The following is a 23,420-nucleotide window of genomic DNA, read 5'->3' as shown; positions in this document are numbered from 1 at the left end:
TTTACAAATATACACAGACCGTATTCAAACGTAGCTCTTGCTAAGAAGGGAAATGTCGAGAGGCATTTCAAAACTGTTCACAAGAAATATGAGCTAAAAGTGAACTATGTAAGAGAAAAGTAAAAGAGTTTCAACTAGCTGCCCAACAATCAATCTTTACAAGGCCCAGCTCAAAGAGTCTCAACTAGCTGCCCAACAATCAATCTTTACAAGGCCCAGCTCAAAGAGACTCAACTAGCTGCCCAACAATCGATCTTTACAAGGCCCAGCTCAAAGAGTCTCAACTAGCTGCCCAACAATCGATCTTTACAAGGCCCAGCTCAAAGAGTCTCAACTAGCTGCCCAACAATCGATCTTTACAAGGCCCAGCTCAAAGAGTCTCAACTAGCTGCCCAACAATCAATCTTTACAAGGCCCAGCTCAAAGAGTCTCAACTAGCTGCCCAACAATCAATCTTTACAAGACCCAGCTCAAAGAGTCTCAACTAGCTGCCCAACAATCAATCTTTACAAAGCCCAGCTCAAAGAGTCTCAACTAGCTGCCCAACAATCGATCTTTATAAGGCCCAGCTCAAAGAGTCTCAACTAGCTGCCCAACAATCGATCTTTACAAGGCCCGGCTCAAAGAGTCTCAACTAGCTGCCCAACAATCGATCTTTACAAGGCCCAGCTCAAAGAGTCTCAACTAGCTGCCCAACAATCCATCTTTACAAGGCCCAGCTCAAAGAGTCTCAACTAGCTGCCCAACAATCAATCTTTACAAGGCCCAGCTCAAAGAGTCTCAACTAGCTGCCCAACAATCGATCTTTGCAAGGCCCAGCTCAACTAGTCTCAACTAGCTGCCCAACAATCAATCTTTACAAGGCCCAGCTCAAAGAGTCTCAACTAGCTGCCCAACAATCGATCTTTACAAGGCCCAGCTCAAAGAGTCTCAACTAGCTGCCCAACAATCGATCTTTAAATGGCCCAGCTCAAAAAGTCTCAACTAGCTGCCCAACAATCGATCTTTACAAGGCCCAGCTCAACTAGTCTCAACTAGCTGCCCAACAATCAATCTTTACAAGGCCCAGCTCAAAATCAAAGGCAGCCACGATTGCATCATTCCGGATGAGTCGCATACTAGCAAAGCACGTGTTAGGAAGAGGGTGGATAAAGTAGATCCTATGTAACTAAAGTGTGGGCACCCCTGCCCTAGGGGCTATGGAGCTTCTTGTCTGTCATGTTTGGAGTTGTGTTGCGCTGTTATGCATACAGTTTGGCTCATTGGACAGGTCAGAGTCTATGTTTGAAGATGTTGAGTGGTTTTTGGCAATACACTGTTTATGTATTCATGGATTTAGCTGTTGAAATTCCTTCCCGGACCCCCGTACTGCTATGGGCTAAGCCACCAATGTCTTCAAATCCTAGGGGAGAGAGGAGCTGCTACCCCTGGGTAGAGAGGAGTTGCTACCCCTGGGGAGAGAGGAGCTGCTACTCCTGGGGAGAGAGGAGCTGATACCCCTGGGGAGAGAGGAGTTGCTACCCCTGGGGAGAGAGGAGCTGTTACCCCTGGGGAGAGAGGAGCTGCTACCCCTGGGGAGAGAGGAGCTGTTACCCCTGGGGAGAGAGGAGCTGCTACCCCTGGGGAGAGAGGAGCTGCTACCCCTGGGGAGAGAGGAGCTTCTACCCCTGGGGAGAGAGGAGCTGTTACCCCTGGGGAGAGAGGAGCTGCTACCCCTGGGGAGAGAGGAGCTGATACCCCTGGGGAGAGAGGAGCTGATACCCCTGGGGAGAGAGGAGCTGTTACCCCTGGGGAGAGAGGAGCTGCTACCCCTGGGGAGAGAGGAGCTGTTACCCCTGGGGAGAGAGAGGAGCTGTTACCCCTGGGGAGAGAGGAGCTGTTACCCCTGGGGAGAGAGGAGCTGATACCCCTGGGGAGAGAGGAGCTGATACCCCTGGGGAGAGAGGAGCTGTTACCCCTGGGGAGAGAGGAGCTGATACCCCTGGGGAGAGAGGAGCTGCAACGAAGAGAGACTGCGACCCTGCTCAGGAAGAGCTTATCGATTGGTGATTGTTGGGGCACGTTTGGCAGGAGCTTCAGTGATGAAGACTGCTGAACTTGCTGATGTTTCACAATATGCCATGGCCATCTCAGTCACCAGGTCTCAACCCAATTGAAGACAACCATCAACAAAACACCAAATGATGGAATTTCTTGTGGAAGAATGATGTCACATCCCTCCAATAGAGTTCCAGACACTTGTAGAATGTTTGCCAATAAAGTCTAACATTTCAATACAAAATAATAAAAACAATCACAGCATTACTCAGTCTTAATGTATTTTAACCATATTAACCTGTTTAATCAAATTGTTTTCATTTGGAACACTAAATCAGAACTACATTTGGAGTTCCAGACACTTGTAGAATGTATGCCTAGGCACATTGTAAGAGCTATAAAGAGACAGGGAATGGGAGAGAGAACAGGTAGAACCTGATATGGAAATGAGCAGAACAAACTAAAGGAACTTTCCACCACCGAATGATCATTCCAGACTCTACTTCTATTGAGAGACATATAAAAGGTAAGACGACGATTGTTATGATATTAATATAGTTGATGATATTGTTATGTGTATTAATATAGTTGATGATATTGTTATGTGTATTAATATAGTTGATGATATTGTTATGTGTATTAATATAGTTGATGATATTGTTATGTGTAATAATATAGTTGATGATATTGTTATGTGTATTAATATAGTTGATGATATTGTTATGTGTATTAATATAGTTGATGATATTGTTATGTGTATTAATATAGTTGGTGATATTGTTATGTGTATTCATATAGTTGATGATATTGTTATGATATTAATATAGTTGATGATATTGTTATGTGTATTCATATAGTTGATGATATTGTTATGATATTAATATAGTTGATGATATTGTTATGTGTATTAATATAGTTGATGATATTGTTATGTGTATTAATATAGTTGATTATATGTTTTGTGGACTGTGTTATACTAGGCCTACTCTCCTTAAAATGTTTTCGATATAAATTAGATGCGTGGGGTGAATTCGTTCTGTTTCCATCTGTGTGCCCCAGGGTGATCGCTCCTACACTATCTAGAATCTAAAAGGGTTCTTTGGCTGTCCCCATAGGAGAACCCTTTGTAGAACACTTGGGTTCCATGAAGAATCCTTTCCACAGAGGGTTCTACATGGAAGCCAGAAGGGTTCTACCTGGAACCCAAAAGCGTTCTCCTATGGGGACAGCCAGAGGACCCTTTTGGAACTCTTTTTTCTAAGAGTGTTCTGTATCATAGACCTATAGACTTGTCTTCTCAAAACAGGCTTAAAACACAACAAGCAACAACATTTTCTCTTTCTAATCTACTGTTAACTCTTTTCACTCAGGAAGGTATGTTGTGTGAAAGAGATACAAATAAATACTGTGGAAAGACTAACAACATCTTACACTTCCTCAAAACAGGTTGTGTGTGTTCATTTGTGGACACCGTAGCAAAACGTTTGGCAACAGAAACCGTTTAGGTCACGTTGTACAGCGTTTGGAGTAAACTGTTTATGCGACATTTTAAAACTGTTGGCTGCGGAGTAAACTAATGAATACAACCCAGGTTGTAGCCTACAACTCGGCTGTTGATGTCTGCCTCATGCTGTAACCTGAACTTAGCCTGAGGGGTGTACTATGATGCAAGCTAGATATACTGGTTTTCTAAAGTTAGCTTCAGTTAGCTTCACATTCCAGCTCAGGCCTCATCCATAGGAATGTACAGAGTGCCAGTCATCAGGAAGGTGCTCTCAGCAGAACGGAAAATATATAATGACTTGACAGTTTAATCATACAAAATGGCGCTAACTGGACGTGGGAAAGTCAAATTCAATCAGTGGAGGTTGCTGAGGGGAGGACGGCTCATATTAATGATACCATTCCACCTATTCCGCTCCAGCCATTACCACAAGCCCGTCCTCCCCAATTAAGGTGCCACCAACCTCCTGTGAATTCAATATATCAATATTCGTTTATCCTAGTTCTATATTTCACATTTCGCATGTTAAATGTAATTGTATCATAGTTCTACTATAGTGTAGCGATCTGTGCAGTGTGAGCCACATTCCAATTCCCACCATGTGGGTTAACCCTATTAGTGCGATGCGTAGGGTGTTTGCCTTTCTCACCAGCGACCTGGGTTCTCTTCCCTGCCCTGTTTGATACACTACTGATGTCATAGACTACCTGTTGAACACAGAGACACAATAATATGAGTGAAAGGATTTGAGGATAATATCAGTTAGTGTTGATTTAGAGTTGTCTTCTGGGTTCAGCCTTCTAGCTTCCTTTATCAATTGGGTGAAATGTAATAAATGACATGTTCTCAGAGTTGGGAGATAACCAGTCCCAGTTTAAATCACCATGACAACCATTTCATGATTTCCCCAGAGCAGCAAGGATATCTAGAGACTCAAGTTTTGCTAAATCAATAAATGACCTTTATTCACCAAGTACATTTAAACATACATATGTAGGATCTTAATTTGGAACATTTAGAACGAAAATACTTAACTAATGGTTTGTGTCTCTGGCAACCGAACCGATAGAACGAACGACCAGCCGGCTTGGGTAGCAACCCCTTGTGTCGGGACTATATCTTGTGAAAGGATGAAATAGTAAGATAGAGTGTATAGTCCTTTAGTCTCTATGGGCCAGATGGTAGTGTACAGTTCAGAGATGGCTTGATGTGGTGAGCAGCATAGAGTGTATAGTCCTTTAGTCTCTATGGACCAGATGGTAGTGTACAGTTCAGAGATGGCTTGATGTGGTGAGCAGCATAGAGTGTATAGTCCTTTAGTCTCTATGGGCCAGATGGCCAGTTGGTGAGGGCTACAGCATGGGGAAAGAAACTGTTCAGATGGGGGTCTATAACATCCAATCACATAGGTTTACAGCAGCTGACAGTTGCAACATCATTGCTAATAATGCAAACTGCCTTGGTTTAGATAAAGACAAGTTCTGTACAGATGAAGGATCTTAATTTAATCAGCCTGTTGCAGGAGAACTAAAACTTGTTTTGTATTTGAGGGTTAAAAAGTATTCGGAAGTTTGTAATTTCCACTTTTCCACCTTTCCCTTTTGAAAAATGTCAATTCATTATAATCCACATAATAATTCAAATGTTGTGTTGCTTCAGGATTATTTTCCTGCTGTAGCAAACAGGCTCAAATTAAGATCCTACATCTGTAGCAATATACCTGTCTTTAATGTACATGGCTATATTAGGAGGACATGATTCTCTTTACACCATTGTTTCTTGACCATTGTACATATTTTATTTACTGTTGTTTAGGCTGGTTGAATGAGTTCCCTATGAGAGGCTACTTCATCTGCAAGAAAACAGGCGGCCGCACCAGTTTCCTCATATGAAATTAAAAGTACGTTTGTAGCCTACGCACTTACAAAATGGCTGTTGAAACTGTGGGACACATTTCTCGGCAACATTAAAATGAGGATAAATGTTTAAGGAAAGACGGGCAGACTCTGGTAAGTCTAGGCTACATAGAACTATTATATTAGAAAGTTAGGTCGTTTACAGACATTCAATAGTCAGAGTAGGTTTGATATATGATCACTTATCATGCTGACCAACCTGATGGTCACTATTGGAAATGTGAAACATATCATGTCTAGGCTACATGCTCTGTCCTGCTACTGGTAGGCCTGTAATGTTATGGGAACTGATCTGAACAGGTTTAGGCTGGTCATCTAGGATATGTAGGCTATAGCTGAGGTATAGACCTCCATCTGTATCAGGACTAGGCTCCTGCTACTGTTACTGTTATAACGTTATGGGAACTGATCTGAACAGGTTTAGGCTGGTCATCTAGGATATGTAGGCTATAGCTGAGGTATAGACCTCCATCTGCAAATCACTAACAAACCTCTGTTATATATTATAACCTAGCCTACTTTACATAAAATAAATCTCCTACTTGTTGCAAAAATACTTTCTGAATGTATCAATGATTTCCCCTCAGATCAATCATGCCTGTTTTAGCCCTTCTGTCTACATTCTCAGATTCAAAGACAACAAATAGCCGACTTTTAATGAATACAAATAAGTGTGAGACATGGCCTTGTGTTACTGCACTGTCTATAACTACCTTAACAAACAGTGACTTATTATTATTATTGACAGTTACCATGGAGAAGAGATGTCACACCCAGATGTTCATCTGATTGCATTAAATAGCCTGAATGTTTCGATATGTCTGTCAGTAAATGTTTTATTTCTAAGAGATCATGAGTAAAAGAGAACAATGGATATTCTAGAATTAGTTGTCACTGTGTTCACCACAACCAACATGCTGCATCTCTGTTTAGGGGTCAGTGGTCTAAAATCAGTCTCTCTGGGGAGAGAGAGGAGGGGGGCCCTGTCTCTAAAATGAGTCTCTCTGGGGAGAGAGAGGAGGGGGGCCCTGCCTCTAAAATGAGTCTCTCTGGGGAGAGAGAGGAGGGGGTCCCTGCCTCCAAAATGAGTCTCTCTGGGGAACATGACACCAAAACTAAGAGGTGAGATTACAGTTTTGTTTAAGAATTATTAATTACATTTCCAAAACTATATGTCCACAATTTTTTCACATTAGTTTTTTCATCAGAAATTATTGCTTGTGGGTTATTACGGTTTGAACACACCGACTGCGTCATTGCGCAAAATAGTTTGCAGCATCATCTAAATATATGTGCAACAAAAGTTAAACATTCACCTTCTGCTACCATTTCTGTCAACCTGTTTACGCATACAGTTTGACGCATACGTTCGATTAATCCAATTTATGCACCACACAGAACGCACTGCAACTGCATCTGCAACGCAATGCTGCAAGGCAAAAGCAGCGTTCAATTGGAAATGAATGTACTTCTGGTGTACCAAAATGGAATGACGCAGTTAGTGTGTTCAAAGCGTTACTGATCTCAGAATTGTAATTAATAGATTTTAGATTTCTAAGAGATGATGAATAAAATAGAACAATAGACATTCTAGAATTAGTTGTCACTGTGTTCACCACAACCAACATGCTGCATCTCTGTTTAGGGGTCAGTGGTCTAAGTGGCGCAGTGTTCTAAGGCACTGCAGCGCAGTGCTAGCTGTGCCACTAGAGATCCTGGTTCGAATCCAGGCTCTGTCGTAACCGGCCGCGACCGGGAGACCCATGGGGCGGTGCACAATTGGCCCAGGGTAGGGGAGGGAATGGCCGGCAGGGGTGTAGCTCAGTTGGTAGAGCATGGCGTTTGCAACGCCAGGGTTGTGGGTTTGATTCCCACGGGGGACCAGTATAAAAAATTATGTATGCACTCACTAACTGTAAGTCGCTCTGGATAAGAGCGTCTGCTAAATGACTGTAATGTAAATGTCTAAAATGAGTCTCTCTGGGGAGAGAGAGGAGGGGGGCCCTGCCTCTAAAATGAGTCTCTCTGGGGAGAGAGAGGAGGGGGGCCCTGCCTCTAAAATGAGTCTCTCTGGGAGACCTGACACCAAAACTAAGAGGTGAGCTGACAATATTGTTTAAGAATTTATATTCCAAAACGCTATATACAAAGAAAATTCACATTTGTGTTTTTTTCATCAGAAATGATTGCTTATTGGTTGGTACCTTCAATATTTCCGTTCTAGATTTGAGATGTGTATGAAAATGTTTTTTTTTTCAAAACGCTATATATCCAATGTTTAGCTGGAATGGGATGTTCGTATCCTGTATATTTGACTGTCATATGTGGTTGTCTCACTTAGCTATCTTAAGATAAATGCACTTACAGATGCCATATCTTAATTTGACCCAGTTTCTCACAGCAGAAAAAGAATCCTGCAGCAACAGGAAATGTGAATTATTATGTGGATTATAATTCATTAACATTGTTTGTTAGGGCAAATCAAGTCTTTTTAAAGCTTGAATACACTACAATACGGCAACTGTATTGTAAGTCACTCTGGGCCCAGTTTCCCGATAGCGACGGAATTTAGGGTTACGAGTGTTTTAAGTGTATCTTTCCTACAACGGCTGAAGATGTAACATGCATTTCCCACGCACCACACAGAGAGAACGGTCGCTATGATGACTGAAAACACAACCGTGGGACAAACGAGTGACACATTTCTGGGCAAGGGCGGTCCAATTAAAATTAATTCATTCTTCCCTCACCCTTTGCCCTGCAAGTGTCAACTCATCATACGTCATGATACGTCATCAGAAGTGTCCACTCATCATACGTCATGATACGTCATTAGAAGTGTCCACTCATCATACGTCATGATACGTCATTAGAAGTGTCCACTCATCATACGTCATGATACGTCATCAGAAGTGTCAACTCATCATACGTCATGATACGTCATCAGAAGTGTCCACTCATCATACGTCATGATACGTCATCAGAAGTGTCCACTCATCATACGTCATGATACATCATCAGAAGTGTCCACTCATCATACGTCATGATACGTCATCAGAAGTGTCCACTCATCATACGCCATGATACGTCATTAGAAGTGTCCACTCATCATACGTCATGATACGTCATCAGAAGTGTCCACTCATCATACGTCATGATACGTCATCAGAAGTGTCCACTCATCATACGTCATGATACGTCATCAGAAGTGTCCACTCATCATACGCCATGATACGTCATTAGAAGTGTCCACTCATCATACGTCATGATACGTCATCAGAAGTGTCCACTTAATTTGAGGGCTGAGGGGAGAGGGAGTCTTTTAAGTGTTTGAAACGCTGCCATGGATAGTTTCGAAGTAACATTACCACATGATCAATGACGTCCGAAGCTTCGTTTGAGCTCATGCTTTTTCGAACCATGTGTTGCAAAATGCGAGAGATCTCACTGATTTCACCCTGGTGCCGGTGCTTTTTTCAAAGGAAAGTCTTTTTCAAACACTGACCTCTACTGGACACCTTATTTACACATTTAGTTTGATATCTTCCAGTTTGTAGCCCCTGAATGGGAGCTCAGCAGGTAGAGACGGGGATTGGGATTTCCCATTGTTGTTTAAATAATATGTTTTATTTAGTGTAGCCTATGATAATATTCTGTCTTTAGTATCCTAAATAATACCAAATATGCATCGTTTTTGAAAACATAGTGAACCTGGAGGCAAAAAGCGAACCCCACATTCTAACTAAATGTTGTTTATTAGCACACAAATCTATCAATGGCATTTTCGGCACAATTTGGTGAAAGCCCCAAAGCGTTCAGAAAGCCTCTGATTCCCATCACTAGTGGACACCCCCATGAGTGTCTTTCAGAACCCCTCCTAAAACCACCTGTTTCGTTTTGGTTGTTGTTAGTGACTCTTTGTTAGTTCCTTCTTCTGTTTGAGAGACAATGTTTTATTTATTGTTGAGGAATGTAACAATGTTCATGTGATTAAATTAAATCACCTGACTGTTTGGATGTGTCTGTTAGTAAATGTTTTATTTCTAAGAGATCGTGAGTAAAAGAGAACAATGGACATTCTAGAATGAGTTGTCACTGTGTTAACCACAACCAACATGCTGCATCTCTGTTTAGGGGTCAGTGGTCTAAAATGAGTCTCTCTGGAGTCTGTGTGGGGAGAGAGAGGAGGGGGGCCCTGCCTCTAAAACGAGTCTCTCTGGGGGACATGACACCAAAGCTAAGAGGTGAGAAGACAATTTTATGAAGAATGTATTAATTTTATTTACAAAATAATGAGCTATTTTAAGATGAATGCACTTACTGTAAATCACTCTGGATTAGAGTATCTGCTAAATCAGGTGTTCTCAATCCGGGGTCAGCGGAGGTACTGCAGGGGTTCTGCAGCACCCTGACTGGACTCGTTGCAATGGAAGACATTTGATCTGGCAGACATATCAGTATGGATGACGGATCACCACCTCAAGCTGAACCCTGGCAAGACGGAGCTGCTCTTCCTCCCGGGGAAGGACTGCCCGTTCCATGATCTCGCCATCACGGTTGACAACTCCGCTGTGTCCTCCTCCCAGAGTGCGAAGAGCCTAGGCGTGACCCTGGACAACACCCTGTCGTTCTCCGCCAACATCAAGGCGGTGACCCGCTCCTGCAGGTTCATGCTCTACAACATTCGGAGAGTACGACCCTGCCTTACACAGGAAGCGGCACAGGTCCTAATCCAGGCACTTGTCATCTCCCGTCTGGACTACTGCAACTCGCTGTTGGCTGGCCTCCCTGCCTGTGCCATTAAACCCCTACAACTCATCCAGAATGCCGCAGCCCGTCTGGTGTTCAACCTTCCCAAGTTCTCTCACGTCACCCCCCTCCTCCGCACACTCCACTGGCTTCCAGTTGAAGCTCGCATCCGCTACAAGACCATGGTGCTTGCCTATGGAGCAGTGAGGGGAACGGCACCTCTGTACCTTCGGGCTCTGATCAGTCCCTACACCCAAACGAGGGCATTGCGTTCATCCACCTCTGGCCTGCTGGCTCCCCTTCCTCTGCGGAAGCATAGTTCCCGCTCAGCCCAGTCAAAACTGTTCGCTGCTCTGGCACCCCAATGGTGGAACAAGCTCCCTCACGACGCCAGGACAGCGGAGTCACTCACCACCTTCCGGAGACATTTGAAACCCCACCTCTTTAAGGAATACCTGGGATAGGATAAAGTAATCCTTCTCAGAATATTGTTATAAAAAAAACTTTGAATGTTTGTTTTACATATAAAAAATAAATAAAATAATATTACTAATGTAAGCCAGTGTAAAGACTGTTTAGTTTATTGGGTTGCTCTGCTCATGTCCGCGTTCAGGAACTGTCCGCGTCCACGTAAGGTTTGGCGCCAAGCATATTGTCCAGTTACGCGCTGTGTGGTCTGAGGTGATCTTGGGGAATAACGACGGAGTTTGTTACAGTGTTGAGACGCCGAAGTTTATTGTTCAATTTGCTTTTTGGTCAGGGACAGTATGAGTGTAGCCAGATCCTTTTCACTCACTATCCTTGTTTCATCTTGTGGTTCACCGGATTCGTCATCATCCTCGAGGGACAGACGAACGACCTGCTAGTTAGCCAAGCTAGTCGGTACAGCTAGCTAAGCTAGCTACTCTACCAGCAGCATCCTAGTTATCCTAGCTACCACTACATCATCACCGGCTGCCTGCATTTCTTGTGGACCAATGGAGCTCCCGGGTTGTTTCTTCCACCTGTTAAATAACGTGGAGGGCTTCTCCCTCTCTCGTTGACGGATGCTGGCTACCTACCATCCCTCTGTCCGGTTCTCCTCTTCACTAGATGGACGGTAACTTTAGTGTTTAACCCCTCTGTGTCCAAGGACTGAACTTTTGAATATTATTTTCGGGGCGCCTCAAGTTACCTTTTTTACAACTTTTATTTCTGATAAAAACGTGTTAATTGCATCCGCCATGGGAGCCCAGTTTCATAATATTACCTTCTGTCCCTGGTTATGAAGTAATTGTGAAACAACAGGCCTTATTTTTGGGCATTTTTCACCCTACCAGCTCCTATTAGTTCTATTGAGCTCCGTGACACCGACTCGCCTTCAGAACGTTCTATTCCCAGCCCATTGTTCTGGGAATAGCTCAGCTGGTAGAGCACGGCGCTTGTAACGCCAGGGTAGTGGGTTCGAACCCCGGGACCACCCATACACAAAAAATTTTGCACGCATGACTGTAAGTTGCTTTGGATAAAAGCGTCTGCTAAATGGCATATTAAATTATTTATAAAAAAAAAATAATAATAATAATTGTTCTGCGTCACAATGCCAGCTTCACTATTGTTATCAATGAGACCTGCCTGCGTTAACCCTGTAGGTTTACCTCAGGTAACTTATTATTAACAAGGTTACAGCTACTTGGTGAGCGTTAACCCTGTAGGTTTACCTCAGGTAAGTTATTATTAACAAGGTTTCGGCTACTTGGTGAGCGCGCACACTGTTCACCTGAGTACATGTTGTGGGCACCAACAGTGAGGTGAGACAGAGTTTAAGAGGCAATGGCTGGCGGATAGCCATCAAACATTAAAAATGTTCTGGTCATGGTTAACCATATTTGTTTTAAGAAAAAAGTGTACAATCTAAACAAAACGCATGTCCCTATCGTCTTTTTCAAGATGTGGCCGATTTAAACAGCCAGAAGACATTTTTTAATTAAGAAATAACCCTTTTTTGGATGACTTGTTGTTTCTAAATGGCTGCTGGGTAATTTGATATGCATCGAAGTCTTCGTTTGTAGGCATCAAATTGAGCGAATGCTGCGCAGGTTCACTGAGTTGCAAACCAAATGGGTATAATGGGGTGATTGTTGTCTAATCGGGTGGTCTAGCTAATGGATTTGTAGATCTGACACAGTTGCTACCTCAGATTATGAGCCTAGCAAGTGTCATGAAGTGTCAGGTCTACCGAGTGGTGCAGTGTTCTAAGGCACTGCATCGCAGTGCTAGCTGTGCCACTAGATAGCCTGGTTGAAATCCAGAAGACCCATGGGGCGGCGCGCAAGTCGTCCAGGGTAGGGGAGGGAATGGCCGGCAGGGATGTAGCTCAGTTGGTAGAGCATGTCGTTTGCAACGCCACGGTTGTGGGTTCGCTTCCTAAGGGGGGCCAGTATGAAAAAATAAATAAATAATGTATGCACTCACTAACTGTAAGTCGCTCTGGATAAGAGTGTCTGCTAAATGATGTAAATGTAATGAATGAGTTATGTAGTACCCACATACGGCCACAAGGAGGAGCAAGAGTGCCATAAACCCATACAGTTTTTTGTCATATAAACCCTAAACCTAACAATCAATCAAATGTATTTATAAAGCCCTTTTTACACCAGCAGATGTCACAAAGTGCTATACAGAAACTCTTACCCTACTTATAACCTATTTTAGCCATAACCCTAACCCCTAATTCTAGGGTAGGGTAGCCTAGAACACTTTTAGAAACTATTTTAGTAATAATATTATCTTAGTAAATACAATTATAGTATTAAATAGCGTTTTGATTATTTTGTTGTTATTTTATTATATGTATAATGGCAAGACAGAACACTTGATAAATAAGACACATTTGTTTTATTTTTCAAATGTGGTTTGAATTGGGTGACCTAGTAACCTCTGTGTGAAAGTCCAGCAATTGGCGTGGGGCTGGTTTGAGACTGATCTAATACACTTTATTTCTCATGTCTGTACGTGAATGAATAACTTTTAATTGCTAAATATTTCCAAAAGATGGCAGCATAAGACCACGAAGCATCAGTTATAGGCTACAAGCAGCAATATGATTGACATAAAATAGCATGCAAACAAATACTAAATTTCCCATGATTTTCTAAAATGGTCACTCATTACTTTAGCTAGCTATATATCTCGTATTAGGCCTGTGATGCTTTTGGAAGAGCAATTAAATAGTGACTATAGCAGGTGTTGAACCCCTGGTAAATAATCACTAGTCAGATGCTCCAACCTCAACCCTAGTATACATGCATTTTTTTATATCTAATATTTCGATTAAACAACCTCGGAATAGATAAGACAAGAGTGCGTCTTCCAGCTCGCCAATAAATTACATCATGCAACCCTCCCGGTTAGCAAATGTACCTAAACATGCCCCTCGCTTGTGCTTGAAGGCAGAGTGCTCACTCCTGGTTGATGAATCTGACAATGAATGTACTAGGAAAATACGTTTTTCTCGACCAGAGGTGACTAAATTAATGTTCAGGCTTATTGATAATCGTTATAGTAATCAAGTATAATTTCAAAACATGAGCATAAAACAGGTAATAATAAACATGAATCATCATTATATTATTTCACAGTAATCTGTTAAATGGTTTTTTCAGTCGTTCCTCTTGCGTTAGCAGTGTGGAAAGGGACAGTAAAAAGCGTGTGCAGGAGTTTTCCTGTGAGGGGGAGTGGTGGTGTATCCAGGGAGAAAACTAAACAAATCTTCTGAAATGTCATTCGTGGTCTAATGCTGCCATCTATTGGAATTATTTAGCAACTGCAGTAGTACTGAATAAAGTATATCCTTACTAAAGTAGTAATTACTCAGAATTGCAAAATATGACACTTTCTAGTTCATTTTACCACTTGCAACCATAAAATAAACATTTATAGCATAACAAACAATGAAACTGACATAAACCAAAAACACCATACATTTAGTTAACTATATATATATACTATTTATTTAGATGGGTGACATTATCTGCCAAAGTAATACCACTGTTGATAAAGAAGAGCTCTCCAGTAGGTGAACCAAAACATTCAAAGGCCATTTTCTCAAAATTGAGGTTACAAGTTTATCATCTTTCTAAGCAGAATTACTTTCCCATTGTTCCTCAACTGTAGTGTATGATATACCTTTTTCTAGCTGAGACTCTACTTTCATCCAATGTAAGAAAAACACAATTTCAAATTTTGCTACATAAGATCAAGCCGTTCGGTCACGTTTGACTGAGGCATATATATATTTTTACTGTGTAAAACCTAGCAGTACTACTTATTTCTCTGAGAGTGAGGCAGATAAATATATTATTACTGTGTAAAACCTAGTAGTACTACTTATTTCTCTAAGAGTGAGGCAGATATATTATTACTGTGTAAAACCTAGTAGTACTACTTATTTCTCTGAGAGTGAGGCAGATATGTAGCATTTGGCAATAAAAACATGATTATTTGTCTCTCTGAAATGAAACCATCAAGTGATAGATTTTAAACAAACACATGTCTGTCATTGAACAACCCCATGCCATGATTAGCTACTGAAAAAACACACCAATCTCTTTCATAATTTCTTTAAACAATAAAAGCTAATTTACCAACATTTCTGAAAATGGATACATAGCATTTTGGAATGAAACTCTTCGTATGTTTCCCCATCTGAGCTCAGAGTAGATGAGAGATGTAATGTTTGTCTCTGTTGTGTTGAAGCCCAATCAAGCAGGAGAGACCAGCCTCCCCTGTACCCAGCTGTGTGTCAATGAAGAGTGACTGGTCTATGGATCAACCTATGAGGTTTAGAGAGGGAGACTTTTCTAGTGAACAAAGGTAAGAAGAACTCATGGGTCATGGTCAGTGAGTTAAACAACACTGTCTCTAGTCATTTCTCCTCTCCCATTTTCCCATTTCTTTTTGTTGTTTTCATAATCCATAGGCTAATAATTTTTTCAATTTTCCACAATATTAAACAAACACAACATTCCGTGTGTGAGTGTGTGTGTGTGTGTGTGTGTGTGTGTGTGTGTGTGTGTGTGTGTGTGTGTGTGTGTGTGTGTGTGTGTGTGTGTGTGTGTGTGTGTGTGTGTGTGTACTCCCTGGATGAGGAGATGTAATCTCATGTTTTGTCCACAGAAACCAACAGGAGAGATCAGAGTCAGAGATTCTCAGTGGTCAGTCTTCCCAGAGTCATCAAACAGACCTGGCCTCCATATTCAGTGTATGTGATCCTGTTATGTACATTTGTTTTTGTTTACCTCAAGTAAAGTTGATCTGTCAATCATTCATTAATATGTTAATGAGAAAGCATTTAGTCTCTTGCTTAACTTATTTACTTGATTTATTTCAGTTGCTTGAAGAGAATATTATGACATTTGTGAAGAAGGAGCTGAAGATGTTCAAGAGGATTCTTAGTCCAGAACTCCCAGAAGGCTTTGAGAGTCAGAAGCAGGATAAGGAAGTGGTGGATGCTGAAGATGAGAAGCAGGAGAGCAGTGCCAGAGAGGGGGCTCTGAAGATCACACTGCACGTCCTGAGGAAAATGAACCAGAAGGAGCTTGCTGACACACTGGAGAAAAGTAAGAGCTGTCTGCCTCATGTTGAATGCTGTTTTAGAACAAACATTTAAAAGCTGTAGCTAAAGTACAGCTAAAGTAGCTGTGTAACTCAATGATATTGTAGCAGCCTTAACACAACACCTAGTGACCTCATCAAGTAGCAGCAGGGATGTGATGGAGAGAGAGAGAGAGAGAGAGAGAGAGAGAGAGAGAGAGAGAGAGAGAGAGAGAGAGAGAGAGAGAGAGAGAGAGAGAGACCATCAATAGTAATATAATCAGTCACTCCAGTCTGTAAAGCATTATGAAAACATTTACGCATTTATACAGTCAGTTAAGAGAATAGATTACTTTTATTTAAAACTTTATAACAGTCCTACAATACTGTAGGCATTAAAACAGACGTAATATTAATATCCTCTGTGTTATTTCTTCATTCAGATGAGCTTGCTGTGATTTGCCAACGTGAACTCAAATCTAATCTAAAGAAGAAGTTTCAATGTGTATATGAGGGGATCGCTAAACAAGAAAACCCAACACTTCTCAATAAGATCTACACAGAGCTCTACATCACAGAGGGTGGAACAGGAGAGGTAAATAATGAACATGAGCTGAGACGGATTGAGACAACAACCAGGAAACAAGCAAGACCAGAGACTGCAATCAAATGTAACGACATCTTAAAACCCTTAACTGGACAAGACAAACTTATCAGAACTGTGCTGACAAAGGGAATCGCTGGCATTGGAAAAACAGTCTCTGTGCAGAAGTTCATTCTGGACTGGGCTGAAGGAAAAGCAAATCAGGATGTCCAATTTGTATTTTCATTCCCTTTTCGGGAGCTGAATTTGATGAAAAAGGAAAAACACACTTTGATTGAACTTCTCAATCACTTCTCAATGGAAACCAAAGAATCAAGAATCTCCAACTACGACAAGTACAAAGTTCTGTTCATCTTTGATGGTCTGGATGAGTGCCGACTGCCCTTAGACTTCCAGAAGAACAAGATCTGTTGTGACGTCACAGAGTCAACCTCAGTGGATGTTCTGCTGACAAATCTCATCAAGGGAAATCTGCTTCCCTCTGCTCTCCTCTGGGTAACTACCCGACCTGCAGTAGCCAATAAGATCCCTTCAGGGTGTGTTGACCAGGTGACAGAGGTACGAGGGTTCAATGACCCACAGAAGGAGGAGTACTTCAGGAAGAGATTCAGTGATGAGGACCTGACCAGCAGAATCATCTCACACATAAAGACATCAAGGAGCCTCCACATCATGTGCCACATTCCAGTCTTTTGTTGGATTTCTGCAACAGTCCTTGAACACATGTTGAGTACAGACAAGAGGAGAGAGATGCCCAAGACTCTGACTGAGATGTTCATACACCTTGTGGAGTTTCATACCAAACAGAAGAATGAAAAGTATCTTGGGAAAGAAGAGACAGGTCCACAATGGAATAAAGACAGCATTCTGTCACTGGGAAAACTGGCTTTTCAACAGCTTATGAATGGCAATCTGATTTTCTATGAAGAAGACCTGAAAGAGGCTGGCATTGATGTCAATGAAGCCTCTGTGTACTCAGGATTGTGCACACGGATCTTTAAAGAGGAATGTGGGCTGTACCAGGTCAAGGTGTACTGCTTTGCGCATCTGAGCATTCAGGAGTTTCTGGCTGCTGTATATGTGTTCCTCTCATTCATCAACAACAATGAGAATCTAATGGCCGAACCGCAAGTTACTGAAGTTACTGTCTACAAGAGTGCTGTGGATAAAGCCTTACAAAGTGAGACGGGAAACCTGGACCTGTTCCTCCGCTTCCTTCTGGGCCTCTCACTGGAGTCCAATCAGAAGTACTTACGAGGTCTACTGACAAAGACAAGAAGCAGCTCACAGAGCCATGAAGAAACAGTCAAGTACATCAAGGAGAAGATCAGGAAGAATCCCTCTCCAGAGAGGTGCATCAATCTGTTCCACTGTCTGAATGAACTGAATGACCATTCTCTAGTGGAGGAGATCCAAAGCTACCTGAGATCAGGAAGTCTCTCAGCAAAACAACTGTCACCTGCACAGTGGTCAGCTCTGGTCTTTGTGTTGCTGACTTCAGAAAAGGAGCTGGATGTGTTTGACCTGAAGAAATACTCCAGATCAGAGGAAGGTCTTCTGAGGCTGCTGCCAGTGGTCTAAGCCTCCAGAGCTGCTCTGTGAGTACATAAAATGACATTTAAGTACTAATCATCAGGAAGAAATATTCAGTTTAGAGAAATATATGTATTATTGAATAACATATTGAATCACTGCATTGATGTTCACATTAGTATAACAATATGACCATACAATTCTAGGAGACGGAAGATGAATCTATATGTTGTTTGAGAGAATAAACCAAATGCATCTGCCATTGTCCTTCTACACTACTGGTGTTAAATTAACAGTGTGTGAAATCATGATGATCTCTCTGTCAGTCTGTCAGTCTGTGGAGTCACAGAGAAAGGCTGTGCTTCTCTGGTCTCAGCTCTGAAGTCAAACCCCTCACACCTGCGAAAGCTGGACCTGAGTAACAATGACCTGAAGGATTCAGGAGTGAAGCTGCTCTCTGATGGACTGGGGAATCCCCACTGTAAACTGGAGACTCTGAGGTCAGTATTCCTGTAGTTGGTCAACAAGTGATAACTGTTCACCAGATCCACATGTGTTTACCAGGCACACATAGTCCACACCATATGTGTTTGGACAGTGAAGCTTACAGTTTTACATTTGGTGCTATGCTCCAGCATTTTGGATTTGAGATAGAATGTTTCATATTAGGCAACAGTACAGAATGTCACCTTTTATTTGATGTTAATGGTGAGAGGTTAGCATGTTTTGTTGTAGCCTCTGTATCTTTCTCACTCATTATTATTCATGATTCATTCCTGATTTTTCTTAATCATGGCATCATCAGGATTCATTTAGTAGTGTTTAGAAACATGTTATCTACTCACTTAGACAGAAAATTACTCCAGTCATCATCCACCATTCAGTTACTATTGGACAAAACATAACCCAAAACAAACTGCAAATGCAACCAATGAGTTTACAACCAAATACTCTACTTTTTAATACTTTAGTACACTATAAGTGAAATGGTCAGAATACTTATGACTTCTTCAAATGGGGGGACTAGATACATAAAGTGCTTTCATTTCTAAATGTTGAAACAGATATGTATTAAAATACCCTCAAATAAAAGGTGACATTATATACTGTCACCTCATATGAAACATTTGATCTGAAATCCAAAATGCTGGAGTATAGAGCCACATTTAAAATGTTAGCTTCACTGTCAAAATAGATATGGTGTGGACTGTATACTCAATACAATCTAAATCTGATACCTCACTGTCTGTCTTTTGACTGATACTGCTTTTTAAACTGCTCTGGTCAGTCTACTCAAATATTCGTACTATACATTTTTCTATCTGTGGTTCTTAGGGAAGAGGGAGAACAGGACCTGCTGTCTTGACATTGTGTCTTTTTCCCCAGTGGGAGCTGTGGTTCTTGGGGAAGAGGGAGAGGAGGACCTGCTGTCTTGACATTGTGTCTTTTTCCCCAGTGGGAGCTGTGGTGCTTGGGGAAGAGGGAGAACAGGACCTGCTGTCTTGGCATTGTGTATTTTTCCCCAGTGGGAGCTGTGGTGCTTGGGGAAGAGGGAGAACAGGACCTGCTGTCTTGACATTGTGTCTTTTTCCCCAGTAGGAGCTGTGGTGCTTGGGGAAGAGGGAGAGCAGGACCTGCTGACTTGACATTGTGTCTTTTTTTTGGGGGGCTCCACGTGTCTCGAAACCACAGTCTCAGACAGTCGCTCACTCGGCTGGTCTGGTTTCATCTTTCCCCAGATATGGAAAGACACTGAGCAAGTTGGTTTCGACATCGGCGGCTAACCAAAACAGAAGTCACATGCATCATTATCAGTTTCTATCTGGTTTCTATTGGCCATTCATCCATTGACGACAGAATATGATGTTACTCGTTTTTTGCTTAGTAGCTAGAGCAATGCTGGCACTAGAGTGGTCATGTGCTAAATGAATGAACAGCAGGGATGTTGGTGAAAAAATGATATTTGGAAATAGAGCTGCACCTCTTGAATGTTGAGAGTTATTTGATAAAGGTAAGTGTCATAGAAACTGCAGAATATGCTCTTTCAGATACAGCACTATATAGAAATCACAATGTTTTACCTGCATGTGACTCTGAAGGAGGATTTGGTAAAGAGATGCTCCTTTCCCTGCATCTGTCAATTACACATGTACAATTTGACCACTGATAATATTGTCACTCATCAGATTATTGTCAATGTAATCTGGTCTATAGGCTAACTCTTATCATGTGTGAAATGAGTTGAGGTATAGTTCAGGTGTAGTTTTGATGGGCCGGCTGTGAGGCTGACTGGCATCAGTTTGTTTCCCGCTCATCAACTTCAAGGATATGTTTTGCATTATTCTAAAGGCCTACAGCAACTCATAGCATGTTTTCATTTCCCACAATACATTTGATTAGAAATAGAGTTATAGTAAATAAAACAGTCCTGTGACAGTTTATTTTTACAAAGTAAAACATAAAAGAGAAATGTATCAACACACAAGGCGTGTTATGCTGATAAACAGGCATAACACAAACTCATCATTACACTATTGTCTTTCTAAATTGTTCTGCACCCTCCTTATCATTCAGTTAAGCCTCATTTAAATTAAATATGTGAAGTAAGGTGCACAATTATCGCCCATTCATCCATTTGTCATTTATTCAGTGAGGAAAGAGAGACTCATTAGTGCCGCATTGTCTTGGCAGATTAAGTTGGGAATAGGTGTGAAAACAACGGGTAACAAGGCATAGAATACTTTTCTGTTTGTGATGTAAAAATTCTGACAAATGAGCAGTGTAAAATACAAACATTTAGGAAAAGTCAGGGAGCAGGACATAGGTTTATTTGGGGTCTGATTCTAGTGTTAAAAGGCAATTCCGCCACTTTTCAACCTCATATTCATCCTCTCCAGCACCACAACAGTGTCTATATTTGTGAAAACAGCACGTTTCTATGATCTGTAGTTAAAAAGACAAGAAGAAAAGTCTTTACAAAATGTGACATAAAAGTAAACCCAGTGATTTCCACCTGCAGTGAGTTTCTAGTTTCCAGCCCAATGGAGTAAACCCAGTGATTTCCACCTGCAGTGAGTTTCTAGTTTCCAGCCCAATGGAGTAAACCCAGTGATTTCCACCTGCAGTGAGTTTCTAGTTTCCAGCCCAATAGGTCTTCGAGGATCACTTTTTAACTTTATATTTTTAGAACTGCACAATTTTCACATATGATCTTATATTATTTTTACGGCTGCTATGGACCTTTAAAGGTCGTTTTTTAAATTCATTGTAAAGACTGGAATGGAATTAATGGAATGGCATCAAACACGTAATTTATTTATTCAATTTCAGCCATAAAAATTAACCCGTCCTCCTATAGCTCTTCCCACCAGCCTCCTCTGGGAAATGTCTCTGTTCTGGTAAAAGAGAAGTAGATAGTATCACATCTTGTTTCTGTTGTATCTACATGTATCTTCATTAAACCACAGGTTCTGTTCTTGAGACTGATGGGGAAGAGTGGGGTGGAAAGGCTTTTGCAACACTACTTTAGTTAGCACACCCTTGTGACTAATTTAACTTCCTGTTTGAGATACTTAGGGGAAATTCAATGTTATCTTTCTACCTTCCCAATGTCTCATATTCACTGTTATCTTTAAACCTTCCCAATACCTTCCCCCATGTCTCATATTCACTCTTATCTTTCTGTCTTCCCAATACCTTCCCCCATGTCTCATATTCACTGTTATCTTTCAACCTTCCCAATACCTTCCCCATGTCTCATATTAACTGTTATCTTTAAACCTTCCCAATACCTTCCCCCATGTCTCATATTCACTGTTATCTTTCTACCTTCCCAATACCTTCCCCATGTCTCATATTCACTGTTATCTTTCTACCTTCCCAATACCTTCCCCCATGTCTCATATTCACTGTTATCTTTCTACCTTCCCAATACCTTCCCCCATGTCTCATATTCACTGTTATCTTTCTACCTTCCCAATACCTTCCCCCATGTCTCATATTCACTGTTACGTTCTCCCCTCGGGTGTAGCTCGTCCGAGGAGGAGATGTAAATGCCCGTGCCTGCGCACACAAGGTAAACTAGATGGATGGGGAAGAAATGTGGGGTGTAATGAACTGAAATAACCAGACAACAACTAGAACTCAATGGTAGCCCTCGGGGGACGTTTAGTAAGGTAATTAAGCAAAAATAAATATACAACACCCATTAAGAAACAGTAATAAAAAACAAAAACCAATCAAACAAACCAGGGAACGTAAGAGAAGGGAATATATGGGATCGGGGTCCAATTAATGAAAATAAACAAAAGGTCCCTCCTCTTCTACACACCTAATCCTTCCTATCACACTCTAAGCCTTAACCAGCTCTCCTACCTGTTACCACAAATACAGGGGTGACACCCGCGCGGCTAACCTAGTGTGTAAAACAATGGTTATCTACGTGTGAATGTACACCCATGGGCAGATCTACCTTTTCCCTTCTCCAGGACCCAGGTAGGGTGGAGTACAGCAGGAGAACAGGCTGGAACACAAACACAGATAAATTAAAACAACCAATAACCAAATCCTCAAACAACAAGTGTCCACCTCTCTCCTCTCTCACACGGCAAACAGTTTATACTCTCGTCAATCAGCTGCCAGGCCTCCGGACCAAAGCCACGCCCACCATCGTCAGCCGCAACTCAGCACACCTGTAATGCCCAGAACACACAGACACACTACACAGGAAAATGGGGAAAAATAAAAACACGACACACGTAACATTCACTGTTATCTTTCTACCTTACCAATACCTTCCCCCATGTCTCATATCGACTGTAACCAATACTTTCCCATAGAGTGCATTGTCCTTTAGTCTATGGGCGAGATCATAGTGTACAGTTCAGCGATGGCTTGATGTGGTGAGCAGCATAGAGTGTATAGTCCTTTAGTCTCTATGGGCCAGATGGTAGTGTACAGTTCAGAGATGGCTTGATGTGGTGTGCAGCATAGAGTGTATAGTCCTTTAGTCTCTATGGGCCAGTTGGCCAGTTGGTGAGGGCTACAGCATGGGGAAAGAAACTGTTCAGATGGGGGTCTATAACATCCAATCACATAGGTTTACAGCAGCTGACAGTTGCAACATCATTGCTAATAATGCAAACTGCCTTGGTTTAGATAAAGACAAGCTCTGTACAGATGTAGGATCTTAATTTAATCAGCCTGTTGCAGGAGAACTAACAATTGTTGTGTATTGGAGGGTTAAAAACGCTTCTGAAGTTTGTAATTTCCACTTTTCCACCTTTCCCTTTTGAAACATGTAAATGTATTATAATCCACATAATATTTCAAATGTCGTGTTGCTTCTGGATTATATAACAGATTTAAAGACAATAAATAGCCGACTTTTAATGAATACAAATACGTGTGAGACATGGCCTTGTGTTGCTGCACTGTCTATAACTACCTTAACAAACAGTGACTTATTATTATTATTGACAGTTAACATGGAGAAGAGATGTCA

At 41.6% G+C, this 23,420-nt stretch overlaps 3 protein-coding genes across 3 annotated transcripts in view; 2 read left to right on the top strand and 1 right to left on the bottom strand.

The window, feature by feature from the left end:
* Positions 1-23,420, bottom strand: part of LOC311141812 (uncharacterized protein) — a 410,899-nt gene that overhangs the window by 221,059 nt on the left and 166,420 nt on the right. The gene's annotated exons all lie outside the window — the stretch shown is intronic.
* Positions 1-23,420, top strand: part of LOC311140501 (NACHT, LRR and PYD domains-containing protein 3-like) — a gene marked incomplete at its 3' end in the record, with an annotated part of 313,326 nt that overhangs the window by 264,439 nt on the left and 25,467 nt on the right. The window lies entirely within an intron of this gene.
* Positions 14,893-22,614, top strand: LOC311098711 (NLR family CARD domain-containing protein 3-like; the record flags this gene model as incomplete). Its single annotated transcript, XM_084139249.1, has 5 exons — positions 14,893-15,060; positions 15,364-15,448; positions 15,578-15,806; positions 16,224-17,078; positions 22,532-22,614. Exons 1-5 carry the CDS (start codon positions 14,993-14,995, stop codon positions 22,612-22,614), a joined length of 1,320 nt encoding a protein of 439 aa, XP_083995375.1. The 5' UTR covers positions 14,893-14,992.

This window comes from Coregonus lavaretus, assembly GCF_964263955.1.
Source record: "Coregonus lavaretus genome assembly, chromosome: 2".
NCBI lineage: Eukaryota > Metazoa > Chordata > Actinopteri > Salmoniformes > Salmonidae > Coregonus > Coregonus lavaretus.
Note: the sequence above shows the minus strand (reverse complement) of the source record. Positions and strands in the feature narration are given on the sequence as shown.